This window comes from Chaetura pelagica, unplaced genomic scaffold, assembly GCF_000747805.2.
Source record: "Chaetura pelagica isolate M959 unplaced genomic scaffold, ChaPel_1.0 scaffold856, whole genome shotgun sequence".
Taxonomy (NCBI): domain Eukaryota; kingdom Metazoa; phylum Chordata; class Aves; order Apodiformes; family Apodidae; genus Chaetura; species Chaetura pelagica.
The window spans coordinates 333,017-351,961 of record NW_009953790.1 but is presented as its reverse complement, the minus strand read 5'-3'; the positions used below and the strand labels follow the sequence as shown (position 1 = coordinate 351,961).

Here is an 18,945-nt window from a genome sequence, read left to right as displayed (position 1 = left end):
GTCTTGTTTGTTTCTTTCACTTCCTAAATGGCAGGCAGTGCAGGAAACCTTCTTCAGGCCTGAAATAAGCTTGTTGGAGTGATCTAACTTAATCCCTGATACCCGTGATCAGTTTTTTGAGGGGATCAGGTCATCTAGGAAAGTACCTGCTGTTACTGAAAGATTGCCAGTGAAAAATTCCACTGCAGATCTGAGTCAATTCACCAGTGAATTACCCTTCACCTGTAATCTTGAGTCCTATTTTAAGGCTAATTGCCACTTCCAGTCATTGTCTCTTTTCTAGGTGAGTGTATACATACCTGGAGAGCTGTAAATGTTTTGCTCTGTGATGCTCACCTATGATCAGCTCATCATCTTAATCAGTCAGAGCTAAACTGTTCCTCTGTATCACTGACCTGCTTAACAGTTTGCACTCATTGGTGTCCAGAACCTGGATCACAAAGATCAAAACCAAGCCTCTATTGAAATAGGCTAGAAATGTGTGTCCAGAGATGTCAGTTGTTTTGATCAATGGGATTATAATTACTGGAATATTCCTTCTTCTAAAAATACTAGTTAAACATCAGCTCTACCTTGGTGGTCATTGTTGAGCAATTTAAATGAATATTGAAAATCCAGAGGGATCCTTGGCCAGCTGAACCCTGGGTGTAAGTTACCTGAAGCTGCTCAGGCAACTGTTAAGCAGCAGAATGGGAACAGAGTGCCACAATGTGCTTCAGTCTCTGCCTTAAAAAATACCCAGGATATTTCTACTCAGGACAGAAGTCCCTTTCCAGCCAGACATGTCTGCACAGCACTCTCTGTTGTTCCTGCTGTGGAGCCCAGGGTCTGGAAGAGGGTGATGGGTGGTATTTCTGCTGTCTTGCTAGTCACAAGTCTCAGCATGCTTTAAATTTTGTCACCTTCCCTGCAGAGAACTTCCTCTTTTTAGTCTTTCTATATGTGTAGTGTCTTTTCTTCCTTCTAGGCTTCCTGAACCAAGCTGTGTAAACTTAGCTGTCCCTTGGAGTGTTTTTTTCTGCTTTTGGAATGAGTCAGTCTGGAGTTCCTGTGTGTTTGTGTTGGTGTCATTACTGTCCCATCCTTGACAACTCTCTGGTGGCTGCTGCTCTTCTTATCAAGCTCCCTCCAGAGCCCCAAGGCTGTTCCGGGTTCACTGCCAGTCTTGTTCCTCCTCCCCTTGGCTCTCTGTGCCCCTGACTAGTGTGCTCTTGTAAGAGGGATTTTCCTCCAAAGGAATGTTGCTCTTGATCACTTTTATGGGTCTGTGGTCAGACCATTCCTTTCCTCTTTCTCTTTAGTTCTGATTTTCACTTAAGTGTCTGTTTTCTGTGCTCCACAGGCTTTCCACCTACATTTTTTCTCTCCCAGATGTTGGTCTGCACTAAATCCAGGCAAAATAAGTCATGGGGCACAAAAAACTCATACATTCTTCCCCTACCATTTCTGTTTGGTCTTTGCTGCCACCTCTTGTGTTGTGTGAGTTTGGCTCTGCTGTGAGTCCCAGTCCTGGAATGCAGGACCACCTTGGCCACAGGGAAACTCTGAAGGACCAAGGCTGTTCTGTGCTGGCCCTGGGAATCCAGCATCCAGCTGCTCACTGGTGTTGATGTGGCTTGAAGGACATTCCAGGTCTGAAATGCTGCTGCCTCATGTGTGCTTGGACTGGTCTGGAAGCACAGAGGAGTTGAATTCTCTGCTTCAGGCCTTGGGTTGACAGCTTAGTGCTGCTGGAAGGGAGAGATCCTGTTTTTTTTTGTCTGATCCTCTGTCAGGTCTGCTTGTCTGGTGGCAAAGGAAGCTCTGGAGCTTGCTTCTTGATGAGTCAGAAAAAGAGCCAGGCAAGCTCCTCAGCTGGCTTTAGGAAGGGGCAAGAAAACATAACCAGGATGGAGGGGAAGATGTGAGAGATGTTTTGGCTTTAGCTTCCTCTTGAAACCCTTGGGAATATTATATTCAATCCCTTCTTTCAGCTGCAAAAGTCCCAGGCTTTGGTTGTTTCTCAGGCAGAGGCCCTTGTGTGCTGTGCACCCCTTGCTCGGAGCCTTCTTGGCCTTCTCTCCTGGCCAATTCCTGCTTCTGACACAAGGTGTCAGTGAAGGACTTGGAGCTGTTTTCCTCTGCTTCCTTGGTGTGAGCATAGATCTGTTCCTGAGTGGAGTCTGTCCTGGATAACCAGACTTGTAACACCCAAATTTCTGCTGTCAAAGGGACAGTGAGGAGACACCTCCAGCTCCTAAAAACCCTGGTGGCCTGTTAGAGGTCTGGTGTCACCTCTGGAGGATAAAAAGCTGTTGATACAGTTGCACAATGGTGCTGCTTTTAAGAACAGCGTTCAGTCTGGGATTGGAATGCAGGTTATCAGCAGGCTTTGCTTTTGGTCTACAAAAATATGTGGAGCCTGGGAAGTGCACGAAAGCATCTTCTTTAGAAACAGGGATTTCTTTACAGTGTTCACGACCCTCCTATTGCTGATGTTCCCCTTGCTGCCACAGCAACAGTGTAAAAAACCCATTTCTTGCTGCCCTGTGACTGCAAGAAAGGTGCTTGGTGTGGTGGCATCCTGCAGAAGGACCTGTCACCTGCAGCAGGACGTGTCACCTTCCAGCTGGGCAGTGAGGCTGTGAGCTGGCCAGCTGATAAGGAGCAGGAAGTTGACTCAAGCTTTGCTAGTGTGGGCCTCTGTTGGGAGAGGCTTGAAAACTCATGTTTTTTCAGTCCTTGTAACCCCAAGGTAGTGGTGTCGTGTCACATCAGCTTGGGGAAGAGCAGAGTAACTATCTGAGCCCAGAGATGTATGTGGGATGTGAAGGGTGGATAGAAGAAGAAAAGAAGCAAACACATGTGATTATTTTAGAAAGAAAAGATTTCCAAGGCTGCAGGTCTCTCTCATCTGCTCAGTTTGATCCACGGACCTGTAGGATGCATGTGAGACATCAGAGAGCTTGAAGCAAGGAGGTCTTGTCCTACTTGCAGGACACTTGTCCTATACTGCTGGGCTGCAGGCCAGCTGGAGGGCATGGTGGTCTGCCTGAATCATGCCCTCACATGTGCTGGAGCCTTGCTGTCTGTCAAACTGATCTGTAGCATTACATGGTGAGCACCAAACTCTTGATCCAGGGCTGGATGATGTGGGATAAACCATGACTGGCCAGGTTAATTGGATGGTTTTGAGTCTTGAAGAACATTTCCAGGGTTGCTTGGTGTAGCCCTCACTGCCCAGAAGGGAAGTGGTGCTTCCAGTCAGCTCAGAGTGGATTGCTAAAGGCTTGCTGTCCTAAGCATCTCTGCCCTGAAAAGTCATCCACTTCTCCCCCACCTTCTCCTCTTCCCTCTTTCTCCACGCAGAGGAGAGGTGATGAAATGGGTGGAAGTGTGTCTGCCTTCCCATTCTCCACCTGTGGGACAACTAGATGCCCCAAAGCAAAGGCCTCCCTGAGCAGAGCTGGGGACTCTTGACCCAACAAGTGGATGTTGGGGACCATGTCCTCTGTGCACCAGGCTTCTGCTGAGGGCACTGCTTGCTTTTCTTCTCATAGTCCCAAGGGTTTTTTTTTCTATCCCAGACCACTTCTGCTTCATGATGTTATGTGCTGAGTGTTCTCTGTATCTGCTTTGGCTGAGAGAAGAGCAGGAGGGGGCTGTGCTGCCCTTCTCTCTTCCATTTTAGCACTGTGGTCCTGGAATTTGGGGCCCAAAGGGCTGGAGCTGGGCTTCTCTCTCATCTTAGTGATGTGGGCAGTGTGTGTCTTCTCTTGTGTAGAGAAGCTGTGTTGCTGCTGGAGCTACAGGCTGCCTCCAAGAGTGCTTTTGTCACCTCCTTCCGTGGTGGAGCTCACACTGTTCTCCTGGGTTTGAAGGGAGTGGATCTGGTCTTTTGTACAGCCAAGCAAGAAGAGGCCACTTGATGGTCCTGAAGTGTGACTGTGCTTTGATCTATCTGGAACTCTTGAGTGTGGTTCAGTCCCAACCCCGAACTCGGTGGGTGTAGAAGTCAAGCCATAATATGGTAGGGACCTTTCAAAAGCAGGATGGCAACACTGTCTCCTGACGTGGAGGAGCCCTTTGTGTAAAGCTGATCCTTCCTTACTAGGATGGTGCAGGAGGACTGGCCCTGTCCCCAAGAGCTTTCATCTGCCAGATGGGGCAGAGCATATGGGAACAGTGAGACCTGGAGAGAGTACTGACCATTCCTGTCCTATGAATGCTGGCAGCTCGTGCAGCAACAGAGCAGGAGCCCAAAGGTTGTCCTTCTGGCCTCAGTGCTTTGTCCTTCCTGCATCCTCCAGTATAACCATTGGCTGTGGCTGGCTAATTAGCTGTCCTTTTAAAACAAGCTCAAGGAAAACATTATTTATTGGAAGGAAGATGGCACTTCCATGGCCTGCTAAATCATGGTGGCAAACAAACACTGTGGTCTCTGGCTTCCTGCAGGGTTCAGCCGAGGCTCTTTGCTGTTTGTTCTGGCTTCCTTTACTGGGCAGAGACCTTCTTCATAGCTTCTCCTTGCTGAACTTCAAACAGCAGCTGAGGTCAGCTTCTCAGCACTGGTGCAGCTTCAGCTCTTGTTTGGGTCCTGCCCCTCGTTAGAAGATGATGGTGTCTGGGTTTCCTGGCAAGAAGTACCTCTCGGCAGCCTGTTGGTGTTTTTTGTGTTGTTTTTCCTCTGCTGTTGGCTCCTGCAGTGTGAGGCTGCTTTCTGCCCTCTTTCTCTTGGCTTCTGAATCATTTGCCTCTCCCTTAAACTACTGCACCAGGTGCTGGGCCAGTGTTCTGGTGTCCTGTACCCCTGAGATTATAGCTGTGGTTCAGTGTGCTTTGCTTTTAGAGGAAGAAGAATACATGGGGTGAAGCTTACTGGAGGTGCAGGCAGATGAGGAGGGGTTACTTTGCCCTTTGGAAGGATCAGGGAAGGGACCCCTGGTTGAGGGGCTTCTATGGAAAAAGATCTGGCCCTGCTGGGTTTGAAGCCCTGAGGGGGGTGAGTTCCTCTCCAGGAAGGGCTGGGCTGGAATCACAGTCTGCTGTTTGATGCTGAGAACATCTCAGAGGGATGAAGAGCTGGAGGTGAGACACAGATGAGGGAAAGGGCCAGAGAAGACACTTTGTGTCCTGCTGTTGCCCAGGAGAGGTGGCATGTCACTGTCAGTGGTGTGCAGCCATAGAAAAGGTGCTACATTTTGTGGGGAATGAAGGGTCTTTGCCTGCTTCTCAGGTGAGATTTGAGACAACCAGCTTCAGGAGTGTCTGAGGTGGCTATAAACAGACAGCAACAAGGTGGGTGGTGGCGAGTGCAGCCTTCTGAAGGGAGACATGGGCCATGGAACTGATCTGCAGACTGCTGTGTAATCCCTTAGCTACTTCACTGCCTCGGGCCTGGGAGATGGTGAATGATAGCTTTAATTTTATACATGCAGGGGTGGCCCCAGGTGCTTTGGAGTGAGATGTGGAGGGTATGGCAGAGTGAAAACGTCAAGTCGGAAGTTGTGAAAGCTGAATCTGTGCCTGAGAGCACAAATCAACCCTTGCCTGCAAGTGCTGGAGCCCCTAACTTGGATGGACAGCTCTGCAGTGCAGTTCTGGGAGGATGCTGAGGGAGGAAGGGTTGGACCTATGAACTGGTGGGGCCATGGGTCACACTGAGTAGGGCTTACAAGACAGGCTTTCATGATTGCCAGATGTCTGAAAGGCTGAGAAATTACTCAATGCCCTCTTAGGAGAGAGAAGACTCATAGGAAGGGACAGTAGCGTTACCATGAATCTGAAATCCCTCAAGGAATCATAGAATCATAGGGGGACCTCTGAAGATCATTGAGTCCAACCCCCCTGCTGCAGCAGGAACAGCCAGGGCAGATCACACAGGAACGTGTCCAGACAGGGCTTGAAAGTCTCCAGAGAAGGAGACTCCACAGCATCTCTGGGCAGCCTGTCCCAGGGCTCTGTTGAGGTGGAACTTCCTGTGTTGTCACTTGGTGCCGTTTCCCCTTGTTCTATTACAAGCACCAGTGAAAAGAGGCCCATTCTTGACACACATCCTGCAGGTATTTATAGACATTAATCATGTCCCCTCTCAGTCTTCTCCAGACTAAACAGCCCCAGGTCTCTCAGCCTTTCCTCATAAGGCAGATAAGTTTAGTCCCTTCATCATCCTCATAGCCTCCGTTGGACTCTCTCAAGTAAATCCCTGCCCCTCTTGAACTGGGGAGCCTAGAACTGGACACAGCACTCCAGAAGTGGTCTCACTAGGGCAGAGTAGAGGGGGAGGAGAACCTCCCTTGACCTTCTGGCCACTCTGTTCTTAATGCACCCCAGGATACTGTTGGCTTTCTTGGTCATGAGGGCACATTGCTGTCCCATGGATCATTTGTTGTCCACCAGGACCCCAAGGTCCTTCTCCATGGGGCTCCCTTCTGGCAGGTCAAGCCCTAATCTATATTGGTGCATGGTGGTTTTTTTTTCTCCCCAGGTGCAGGAAATGCCATCTGGAATGTCAAGGTGTGGTGTTGGCACAGGGCTGTGTTGAATTAAGCTTTAGTTGCATTTCTGTCTCATGTGAGTCCAGCCAGCTGCAGTGAAACCAAAGGGCCTAACCCCAGAGCTGAAAGGGGGTGGCTGCAAGTCCATGTCATGGTGATCTCAAGCTCTACCCTGCTTGACTGCACAGCAGAAAAAAGCTGTTGTTCTGACAAGTCATTGTGCTCTTGCATGAGGCAGCTTTCTGGGAACTGTCACCTGGCCATAATTTACCAGCTTTTGCTGGGGAGGAGAGAGAACAAAAGCCTGGTGGTAATTCAGCCACTCCCTTGCCAAATGCTGCCTCAGTCTGGCTCTTCAAGAGTGTGAAACGTTTGGAAAGATGCCGAAACAGGCCAAAGTCCCTCTCAGGAGTGATGGCTGGGTTGAGGCTGTGTGGTGAGGAGCTCTAGGTGCAGGTCTGTCCCCTGTGCAGCTGGGGGAGAGGCACAGCAGGAGGTTTGCAGAGCATCTGGTCCACATGCAGCATGTGGGTGCTCTGGCAGCCACCCCTGCTGAGGTGCTGCTGCTGCCAGAGGGCGGCTCCAGCTCGGCCTCAACTTGTGTTAGGAAATAGGAACTTGAACTTTTGGAGAGCTTGGGGCTTGCTCAGCAGTGGGTCCATTTATTAGTCACCGTGCTACTGGGACAGCTCTTTTGGCAGTGGATTTGTGAAACCACGGGATTAGTCTGCTTTTAACTGAGAAGCCTGACATGTGAATGGTCCTACTAAAAACTCCCAAACCCCCTTGGCTCAGGCTCAGTGACCAGCTCAGTGCCTGGAGAAGGACAGGCTCACATAAGGCCATGGGGTGGATTGAGTCAGGGTTTATAGATCCAGTCCAGCTTTTGGAAAATCTGTTCTGTCTGCTTGGATGCTAAGACATTCAGAAGAGTTTCGTTCCTGCAGTTTGTGTCTGGCTTTCTCCCTAAAAATGAATTCCAAGTGTTATATAAACATGGCCCTTATTCCAGTTGCAACATAATGTTGTGCTGGATCTTGTGCTGTGGAGCTGGGGGGGGCAACTCTTGAGCAGGACAAAATGCTCTGGCCAAGCAGCTCATGGGAGCTTGCTCAGAGCTGGTGAGAGAAAGGATACAAGGAGAGGCTCCACTTTAAATGCCATGCATTACCTCCTGGAAGTGGGTGGTAAAGCAAACTCTGCTTCTTGTGTCACCGGGTCTCTTGCAGCCTCAGAAGTTAGAGCAGAGTTTCAGGTCATGGTGACACCAAAAGGAACTGATGGTTTTACTGGAGCAGAGTTGGAGCTGAGGAAGCAAGCTGAAAGCTTTGGAAGCTTCCCTGCTGAAGTAAGACCTGGTAGGATGTGCAATAGCTGCTTCCTCTCCAAGGTCCTGTATAGCTGCAAAACAACATCACATGCCTTTTGGGGCAGGCTTAGTGTGCAGTAGAGCTCTGCACAATGACAGAGAACTGAAAGTAGGAGGTATCTGAATGTAGCTTCTGCAGTCCCCTCTGCCTTCCCTTGCAGCCTGATATTATGGATGCAAAACTCCTACCACAACCTTTTTTCCTGTATTCATTGAGCAGCTGCTGTATTTTGCTCCATGCTTTCTCCAGCCTCTGCTAAAAGCAGACTAGTAAAAACCTCGTCTGACATAGAACTTCATTTCCAGAACTCATAATCCAGGAGCTTTGAGAAGAGGGACTGTAACTCATTAAGATGTAATTCTGGTAGATTTCCCCTCTGAAACTATATCTTAGCTTTCAAAAAATCAAGCAATTGCAAAACAGATGAGTGAGAACTCTTTGCATGCAGGGTGCTGCCTGGGAGCTGGGCTGTCTGCAGGGTTTAGGACATGATTTCTATCAGTAGCAATCCCCTGCAGGCTCAACGGAGGTGAAGGGCACTAAGTTTTGGCACACTGGACTTTCTGGCAAGGTTCATTTACTAAACTCCACTGTCTTGTGTTGTCCAGACCACGTTTTCCCACCTTGAAAGTTGGTGATGTTTTGATAGAGTGAAGCACACTTTGTTTTCTGCAGTGTGCAGTGGCAGGACAAGCGGAAATGGGCACAAGCTGGAGAAACTTCTTTACTGTGAGAGTAACAGAGCACTGGGACAGGCTTCCCAGAGAGGTTATGGAGTCTCTTCTGGAGACATTCCAAACTTACCTGGATGTGGGATCTACTGTAGGTGATCCTACTCTGGCAGGGGGTTGGACTAGATGACCTCCAGAGGTCCCTTTCAACCTCCACAACTCTGTGACTCTGGGGAGCAGAGGTCTAGGTCAAGCTTTGGCTGTGCTTCAGCCATGATGTGTGTTGTTGGGCAAGTACCTCTCTTTGCTGCATCCACGATTCCTTCCAGAAAGTCAGAGTACCACCAAACCCTCCTGTAAACTATGGAGAAACACGACAGCAACCGAGTGCTGTTCAAGTCTTTGGCCTTTTCTTCCCCCCTTTATAGCCACATTTCCTGTGAGAGTTGGCAGTGGCAACATCTTGGTAACTAAAAAAAACCCCACCTTTTCCAAACCTCCTTGGAAAACCCAGAAGAGTTAAAGTCAACTTGAAAGCTGTTTGACCCTCCCACCCTTTGTGCTGAGGACACTATCCCACTGCACAGTCCAAGCTCCTTGTGGAGCCTAGTGTGGAGGATGCTCTCCAGCCCGTGCCTGCATCTGGGTATAACCGGAAAAGCTCCAGCTCCTCAAGCTGGGCTGAGTCCTTGCTCTGATCCTGGTGCCCTGGATGCTGCTGCTGCAGTGCTGAGGGCTCCTATGGTTCAGTGGGAGGGAAAGGCAGCCTCAGCACTTCTGCCTCAGAGAAGCCAGGGAGAAATGTCTTTTTTTCTTGTTTTCCCTGGATGGTGAGTTCACATCTGGTTTGACTAAACTCTTCCAGCTACTCTCCTTTCCTCACAAAGGTCTTGAATCCCTACGAGGGTGCTTGGCTAACTGGCCCTCTGAGGTGAAGCTGAAGGGAGGTGAACATTATGTACCAGTGCAACTAGTAGAGCTTTGAGGAGTACGATTATATGACGTTCCTCAGTTCTGGATTCAGTTTTTCCATGGAGACACTTAAATGCTTTTGGCTCAAATAGGGCTTTTATCTTGACAGAGCTCAGCATGTTGTGGTTGCTTGTTGGCCAGGACAGCAGCTTGGTTGGGCACCTGACCTGCAGCGAGGGTAATGGAGGAAACAAAGGTTTCCTCTGCTTGAAACTGGAGGAGGGGAAGGCTTCTGAACACGTTCCTCCATCCTGGGCAGAGTTTGCCTATCACATGAGACAGATTTCAGTGGCCTTCTTCTTCACCAGTCACTCTCTAGCTCTCAATGCCTGACTTCTTTTGACCAGTGCAGTCAGTTGTACTGATGTGGTGGTGTAACACCTAGCTGCTGTTTGTGTCTTTGGCTTTGAAAGCTTCTTAGATGCTTCCACATCACTAGTATCTGAGGAAACTTGCTTGTGAGTGCAGATAGGTTCTCAGTCATCATTGCCTCAGAGAAGCCTGCAACCAGAGCCCTTTGGGCTAGAGGGAGTGCTTAAGTTTTTGTTCTCTAGATTTCTAGCAAATGCTTCTAGAAATTCAGCAGCCTTCCACCTTGATCAAGCATGATGGATGAGCTGGCACAAGTATATGCTCAGTTACACAATGAGTGTCACAGTTTTCTCTTGAAGATGGGGCAAGTCTGGCATGGTGAAACAGATCTCTTCCTGCATTTGAGTTGTCCATGATAAAACCAAGCACAAATACAAGCTCATGACTCAACACATGCGCTTTGTCTAGATGATCTTTCAGAGAAGAGAATGCCTTGAGGATTGCTGAGCAGCAGCTCTCTGAGGCATGCCCAAAACCAACCCCAAACCCTTCAGAGTGGAATTCTTCTTTCTTTTTCAGACTTGAAGCTGCACCTCCAGAGTACAGACTATGGGAACTTCCTGGCCAACGAAGCCTCCCCGCTCACCGTCTCCGTCATAGATGACAAGCTGAAGGAGAAGATGGTGGTGGAGTTCCGTCACATGAGGAACCATGCCTATGAGCCCCTAGCAAGTTTTCTGGACTTCATCACGTGAGTATCAGCTGTTGGTGAACAAATTTGAAACACTGGTGTTCTTCCAGACTCGAGGGCTCTCAGAGCAGCTTTCCACACTCGGCCTTGTAGCTGTGTGTTTTCTGCAGCTCCTTGAGCAAAGCTGTTTTGGAGGTCTCCAACCAGCAGCACAACAATATCACTGTGTTGTCCAAGGCGTCTGCTCCCAGGGTGTGTGTGTTTCATTTGCACCTCTGCTTGGTTGCCTTGGTTGTCTATAAGAGCCATCATCCTCATCCCTCGTGTTAAATGTTCCTGGGATTTAAAATAGATGATCCTGCTGCAAAACGTGTCTGGTCATCACAGCAGTTGCCTCTAAGTTCTGACCCACTGAGGTCAATCATCTTCAGTCAAGGCTGCTGTGATCCTGCCATCAGGCCCTCCAGGGGCTGCAGACCTTCCCCTAATGCCCTCACAAACTGGTTTAGGGAGTTGAGCTGCCTGAAAACTGAACATCTTTTCCCTTTGGGGGTTAATCTTTGACTGATTTGTTTTTGTCAGCCAGCTCAAAGGGGTGCAGTGAACACCAGCAGTAGGGGAAGGGAGGGCCCAAAACATGCAGCAGGGAAGAACAGGGCTGCAGCCCTCAGCGTGTCTCTGTCAAGTGTATGAAGAGACCACAGCAGGTTCAGCTGATGGGAAAAGCTTGGAACAGCACAGTGTTCTCACCAGTATCTTCTAGTACTTTTGCCCTGATTCCCTGTGTGCTGCTCTTGTTTTAATTGGGAATAAAATGAATCTGCAGTTCTCCTTGAGTTGCCAGTTGTGCTAATTTGCATTTGAAACATGGAGGTGAAATTGCCTTTTTTCCTTTCCTTGGTCTACATTCCTGTAAGCTCTAGTTTGGCTTGCAAACAGCATAGCCAGTGGCTTTCTCTGACCAGTAAGGAGATATGGACAAAAGTGAGATTCTAGTTCTGTACAACCTGACTTTAACTTGCATCTCTGAGAATAGGGTTGTGCTCTGTTCTTCAGTTGGAGAGCTGCTACATCAGCATTTGTGCATTTGAGATAGTGAGCTTGGGCTCATCACAGGCTCTTTGGCAAGTGATGCTTCATCTTGTTTTGGCAGGTGTGTGTGTTATCTTGCCACCTAGAGATTTTAATGATGCAGGCTGATGTGGAGAGGCCTTTGAGGTCAAATAAAAGATTTTTAAATTTTGGTCTTTCTGTGGCATCTCCTGCATGTGCAAATATTGAGTAAAGGTCCATCTCTCTGCCACACTCCTTCATGTTTTGTCCTTTTTGTGTCTGGACAGTAGCACAATCTCTTTTTTCTAACCCAGTGGCTCGTTATTTTCTGGGTCACTGTGCTTAAGCTCCATATCTTTTAACCTTTCCTGTGTTCTAAGAAATATATTTTTTTCTCTTATGCCCATCACTAAAATTCCTTGAGTTTTCATATTTGGCTCCAGGTATGGAGCAAGACATGGCAAGTCATCAGCAAGACATCAGTAAGCCCCTGTTTTGCAGCAATGACTGAAGCAGTTTCTAGCTAATCATCTTAATTGTATAGAGCAACCTCCTCTGTTCTCTCAAACTGAAGTTAATAATAGAATCCCAGACTGGTTTTGGTTGGAAGGGACCTTCAAGATCATCTAGATCCACCCTTCTGCCATGGCCAGGGACACCTCCCACCAGCCCAGGTTGCTCCAAGCCCCATCCAACCTGCCCTTCAACACTGTCAGGGATGGGGCAGCCACAGCTTCCCTGGGCAACCTGGGCCAGGCTCTCACCACCCTCACACCAAACAATTCCCTCCTCATGTCTCACCTCAATCTCCCTCTTCCAGTTTTAATCCCTTCCCCCTTGTCCTCTCCCTCCCTGCCCTTGTCCCAAGCCCCTCCCCAGCTTTCCTGGAGCCCCTTCAGGCACTGGAAGGTGCTCTAAGGTCTCCCTGGAGCCTTCTCTTCTCCAGGCTGAACACCCCACCTCTCCCAGCCTGTGTCCAGAGCAGAGCTGCTCCACCCTTTGGATCATTGTTGTGGCATCCTCTGGAGTCTCTCCAGGAGCTCTGTGTCCTCCATTTTTACAGTGGGTCTTAATATCTTCTCCTGATAATCTTCATGTACTTGGTGACTGGGCTGCTAGAAAAGAGAGTAGACCAGATGGGACTTCTTGGGCTGCCTTTCAGGCTGTGTTTTGTTCCCTAGAACAGTCCCGTGGGTTGTAGTAGGTTTTGGTTTGGGGCAGGGGGCCAAAGTGTCAGGAATTATTGTCCTGCTGACAGTGTGATGCTTTCCATGCACCTCCCAAATAGCTGGAGAGGAGGAGAGCTCTGTTTGGAGGCTGGCAGCACAGACTTGTGCCAGCAGCCATCATCCCACCCAGGGCAGAGTTGCAGAAATGTTCAGCCAGAGGATGTTGGCAATGCTGGGGGTGTTGTCATCCTGTGCCCTGTGTGACAGAGGCACACATCAGTGCCACTTCATCTTCCACTCTGGGTACACAGGAGGTGTGATGAGGTGATTTATCTTTGCCTTCTGACCATGGCTATTTCCCACTCCTTTCTTTTAGGGTAGTTAATGAAACTCGAGCAGGAAATGGTAAAGACCTCTCCTGGTAGACAGCTCCAGGCAAGCGAGGCACCAGGTGGTCAGAAGAAGAAATTGTACTGAACTGAATGTGTCCATGTGCTAAACTTTTACAGGCTGAATTGAAATAGAAAATGGTAGAAAGATGTGGAAAGTTTTTGAGCAGGGCTGGCTTCTGCAGGAGGAAAGCTTGAGGTCACTGGGACTCTCTTGAGAGAGAGGCACTGGGTTGTAAACAGAGATCTTAAAAATTGAGTGGGTTTGTAGGAGGTATGTCTGGCTTAAAATGGAAGGAAATGTTTTGTAGCATGTCCAGTTCAGCTCTGAATCTCACTGCTGCTGGATGCCTTTGTATGTAATTACAGTTTTGGCCTTCTTAGAAAGACTGGATAACCTTGCACAAGACAGGCCTGTCAAGGCCTGTGAAACACTCGGGTACCACCTCACTGAGAGTGGCCAGGCTGTAGAAGGAGCAAGCATTTAAAAAACAATCAGGCTTTCTCTCTCATGAATGTTCTGCTGGATTTTGGGGTGCTTTTGAGTTAATCCACATGTGACTGTGGTGCTCTCCAGTGTATTGTTGGAGGGTGCTCCCATCTTGACCCGGGATGTGTTGCTGGTAAAATCCTGGGGAACTATGATCTTCACAGCAGCTGTAGTCCTTGCCACCTCTGATTGCTCCAGAGCCAACCTGCCAAAAAAGGTGATGCTTCGTGGTGTATTTTGCCTCTTCTAAGTGGCCAATGAACTAGGTGAGGACACGGGAAGTAGAAGCAGCAAAGGGGGATAGTGTGTGGGCTCTGGAGCAGCAGGAGGTGTCCTCTCCTTGCCCAGCTCCAAGGAGCTGAGGCAGTGCTGCCTGGGCTTGCCGGGAGGTGGCACTCCAGCCCCGTGGCTGCCTGTCCCCAGGGGACACCCTGCTCGAGGGGGGCTGGTCACCTACAGGGGAGGGGGGAGGTCAGGGTGTCCCCTTAGCCTGGGGGAGAGGACAGTGTTTAAAAGCACACAGAACTGACCCCGGGATGCAGCTCGGCAGCAACCCCACAGCAAGGTCTTCATTCCTCAAGTCACTTGCTGCCACTGAGTTGTGTCCTGTTGTGCTCTACTTCTGGCAGCATGCTGGCTCTTTCCTGGCTCCAGTCCTGTCCAGGAACTCTTCTGTGGCAAGTGTTGCCTTGTTGGTACAAAATACACCTCTAGCTGGCTAATTTCCCTCTTGTTTTGTTTTGTTTGTTTTTTTCTTCAAGTGGTGGCTGTAGCTGGCACCTCTGCCACTGCCTGTCGTGGCAAGGAAAAGCTTGACCTGTTGGGCCTGCCACGGTCTCTGTAAAGCACCTGCCAGCTCTGCCTGTCACTAGGCAGCTCCTGGCTGGAATTCTGCTGGTGCTTCCCTGTGTTTTTCAGCTGCCCATAGTAGGTTCTGACTGATAGGCACGAGTTGGCTGGTGACATCTTCTCCAACACAAACAACCGACTGTTTGGCTGAGGGAATGTGGGCAATGTTCTGTAGGGCAGCAACAAACAGGTATTAAGTGTACTTGAAACAGCAAAACCCACTTCCTGAATTCAACAAGCACATATTGACTTGTGGGATGGAAGTGGGTTTTAGGTTCTTCTCGGTGATGTGCTGCCCTGCCTTTCTCTAAAGGCTTGGTTCTTTGTGTTAGCCTGACATTGTGCCATGTCCCATCTCCTTCCTTCCAGCGTTCCTACCTATGATTTAGGTAGGGTTTTTACCATGGTTTTGCTCCCCTCTCTAGCCTGCTGCAGCCTGATCTGATTGTCAGCTTTAGTATTTTTCCAGGGGGGGTAGGAAAAAGGGTTTGTGGTTTGTTTTGGTTTTTTTTTTGTTTTTGTACCCTTGTTTCAGCACAGTCTCTTCCCCACTCTGGAAAGTCTGGTTTTGCAGCAGCCTGACATGAGGGCTCTGGCAGCTCCCGGGCTTCTTGAGCCCTTGCAACAAGCTGATGGGCAGAGAAGGGTTTGATCCCCTGCTCAGGTTGGGGACCTGCTGGTAACTGTGTGGAAGCTGAGTGAAGTCTGAGGGGGGAGCTGGGTCTAAACACATTTTCCAAGTCCATGGTGAAGCCCATTGTCAGAGGACAGACCAGGTCATCTTTTGCCTTCTTACTGTACCAGTCTGCAAGGGCTGGGAACGGGTTCTTTGTTGCCCTGAGGATGTGGCTGGGAACTTGGCTTTTAGTTTGTTTTTGTAGTCACAAGACATGTTTTTGATGAGGCTGCATGTACCTTTTCCCCCACGCATGCCTTTTCTTAGCTGACACTTTCCTCTGTTACCTTCTCCCTGACCCAGTCCTGCTCTGCCTCTCCCTTGCACTGGATAGATCTAGTTTCTGCTGCATGACTTTGAGTTCAAACTTAATCTTGCAGCAGTAGTTTTTCTGGAGCCAAATTGTTTCAATTGCTACTTGAGCTGGAGAGCAATAATCCTCTTCTCTGGAGTAGGAAGTTGCCTGTCTTAATTCTAAATATACTGGAGTGTGCATCCTGGCCTAACTGTGGAGGTTACAAAATAGGATTAGGACTGCATCCTTTTGAAGTCCTTGATTGCAGAATAAAAACTCCAAGTGCTTTACATTAGACACTTGCAGTTTATTTGGATGAATGCAGCACTCTGGGGGAGCTTTTCTAATGCTGCTGTGGTTAAAACTGTGCTACATTACTCTCAATTAGTTATTGAATCCTTGGTGGTGGTGGGATAGGGAAGCAGAGATTACTGTAGTGGCTGGAGATCCTGCAATAAAAGGTTTATGAGCCTTTTCTGGCAGAGGAGGTTTTGGCAGAGAAGCCCAGGTTTCTGACAAACAGCTTCCCTGTTTGCAGGGAGTGCAAAGTTGAACTGATAAGCCAAGTTCTTGGAGGGATTATGCAATATTCAAAATAAGAGGGCATGGAACTGATGGGCTGGAAATGGTCACAGACTGGTGTCCCCTGGATGGTAGCATCAGACCTGCATCTGGTCTTCTGCCTAGCCAAAGGCCACAGTTCCCCAGAATGAGTACTGGTCTATGAATATGGACTGGGTTGCATGCCTGAGTGGTGGCTGTGGAAGTCACCTTTCAAAATGGTGTGACAGTTGGTGTCCTCACTGGAAGGGGACTCTTTGAAAGATGTGTATTATGTTGAGGGGACGCTTTTTTTCCCCCAAACCTCTAGTGTCTGGAGAATATTTCATTTGAGCAGTGGATTTGAACAGGAGCAGCATGAGCCTCCTTCTCCTAAGCAGTGCTGTCCTTCCCTTGGAAGGTGTTAGCATGGCCCCCAGCAAACACAGGGAGCCACAGGCATGGTGGGAAGAGCCAGCAAAATGTTACAGGTGGCAGCAAAAATGCAGCAAGAGGCTCCTGATGATCTCCAGGTGTAGACCTGTGTTTCACTAAGAAATCTTTTAGGAAGCTCTGCAGCCCTGAGAAGGGGCTGGAGTAGGCAAGCCGTGAGTGATGAGGTGAGAAGACATCCCTGACACCATCCCTGTCCAAGCTGATGCTGTTTCCTCCAGGGCAGTGTGTGGACTCAGCTATCTTGGGCTTTATTGAAGCTGACTCACTCTGATTCTGCAGCTCACAGGGCAGTCCTTCCGCTTCCCTCACGTTCCTTCTCACAACCTTTCCCTCTCCAGACTGAACAGCCTGTCTGTTAGTCGTAAAACAGGGAGGGAAGGAAGGAGTGTGTGAGGGGTTATCACTGCTCCTCTGATCAATGGATGGATGGTTGCAACTTTTCCAGAGCACAGCCTGGGTGTAGAGCCTTCAGTTGGATGCACGTTCCCTGAGCCCTTCTGTCCCTGTGTAACATGCTTTGCTCCTTGCTTGAAACTCTTCTCAAGTTCTGTTGCTGGATTTCAGCACCTTTCCTTTTCCTTTTACCTTTCCATCCATTTGTTCAGCCCAGAGAAGTTCTCTGGAGGCCAAGGGCACTGCCTCTGAAGACTTTCTGAGGGCATCTTGGCTCCTGGTCTCCTTTCCTAGATCCAATCTATATGCTAGTTCAAAGTCTAGCAAACACTTCTCTAGAGCCTTGCAGAAATACTGCAAAATACTGCAATATTTAGGGGCCAAGCAAAATCTTGTGTCTACCCCACATGGTTTCCTGCCTGTCAAGTGCAATGATGATTTTTCTTGTCTTCTGCTGGCAGCAGGTCTGTCTGCACAGCCTTGTTGTGTGTGTCATCTAAACCCAGACCACACAATCACCAAGAATTGGGTAAAAAGGCCATTAAACTCACTCAGCTCCCTGAGCTACTTCAGGCAGTTTTGGGAACAATGTGAGTTTGCACAGTGCAGCCTTTAATCTTCTTTTATATCCTTGGAATGTGGGCTTGTTTGTTTTGGGTTTTTTTTAGTCCTTTGCATGTAAGGTAAGTAAGAGAACAGTATATGCAAGTTTGACTTTTGAAGCATGGTAAGATGTTTCTGGTCAATATTTAAAATGTTATTAGTGCTGAAGTTTGCTCAGCACAGCTCAGGGTGCCAGGACTCAGCCTTACATCCCAGCCTGGTGTTTCTCAAGCTCTGAGGTCCATCTTTGAGGCAGCAGGTTTAAGCCACCAGAGGCTCTTGCATGAGGCTGCAAGGTGTTCAAAGCATTCCCTGCTGTTTCAAGGGGTTTGTAGGTATCTAGATCACATCATATTCCTAAAGCCTCAAAATTAAAACCACTTAATCTAGCATTTTTTCTTCTTAGCCTTTAACACAGCTAAGGCTGTATAAATGCTTATAAGTTACCAGATGATGCCACTGGAAAACTGAGGTCAGTATCCCAAGAGGCCTAGGCTCAGTAGAAGATGGTAAAAATCATGTGGAGATGCAGCTAAATATAGATTAATGCTGAGAACATTCCTAGATACTTGGATTTGAGAGGCTGCCACAGCCTCTGTAGTACTGTGGAGTTAGAATTCTTTGCTGTGAGATGGTCTCCTTGGTCTAAGTTTAGCAGAGCACCCACTTATTGGCTGAGTTCCCTTGCTTTGTGGTGGCAACCATGAAATTCTCAGCCTTCTCTTTGGCAGGTTCATGAACCTACCACTTAGGTGTGGTTTTTATTGGTGTGACTCTAGGAAAGACAGTGGGTGAAGACAGGAGTTGATCAGGGAGCTCTGAGTGGAGACCATCACATGCAGCCTCTGCTCCTGCTGTTCCCTGGACTGTCTGAGCTTCAGCTGCACACAGGGGGTCCAACTGCTCCTGGCCAGAAGCTGCTGGTCTGACTTGAAAACTGATCTAAGGGTTTGAGTGCGTTGTCTGCCACTGGGACAAGCCTCAGAAGGACACTGAGGTTTTCCTGGTGTGCAGCCTCCCTCTCCTTTCCCATTCAGGACCTCTGTACAGTTATTTACTAATGATTTTAAAACAACACTCCAGATAAGAAGCGACTTGACTGTTGGCACAGTTCTTAGTTTCTCATTCATGCTGGGAAGCCTGTGTGCTGCTGTGGCACGTTTGGAGCTTAAGAGAGGTGTGACAAGTGGCTCTACCTACCAGCACCTTTGCTTAGGTCTCAGACCCAGTGGGATAAAGAGGTGGGTCAGTGGACTCATGAACAAACCCGAGGCAGCAGTGGTACAACCATCCCAAAATACTTTCCTAATGTTAATTCCCCCAGCCCCTGAGTAAGTGAACTGGATGAGTCGTAAGAGGGAAGTGCTAGATGCTAAGGTGACTGTAGTAGCTTTAAATCATCAAATCCCAGACTGGCTTAGGTTGGAAGGGACCTTAAAGATCATCCAGTTCCAACCCCCTGCATGGGCCAGAGACACCTCCCAGCAGCCCAGGCTGCTCCAAGCCCCATCCAACCTGCCCTTCAACACTGCCAGGGATG

At 48.8% G+C, this 18,945-nt stretch overlaps 1 protein-coding gene across 1 annotated transcript in view; it reads left to right on the top strand.

Moving 5' to 3' along the window:
* Nucleotides 1-9,606: 9,606 nt before the first annotated feature.
* ATP6V0D1 (ATPase, H+ transporting, lysosomal 38kDa, V0 subunit d1) overlaps nucleotides 9,607-18,945 on the top strand; it is a 34,120-nt gene continuing 24,781 nt past the window's right edge. The window contains exons 1-2 of the mRNA XM_010001050.1: nucleotides 9,607-9,667; nucleotides 10,381-10,552. Of these exons, the coding sequence (XP_009999352.1) occupies nucleotides 9,607-9,667; nucleotides 10,381-10,552 (233 nt within the window). The remainder of the gene's footprint in view (nucleotides 9,668-10,380; nucleotides 10,553-18,945) is intronic.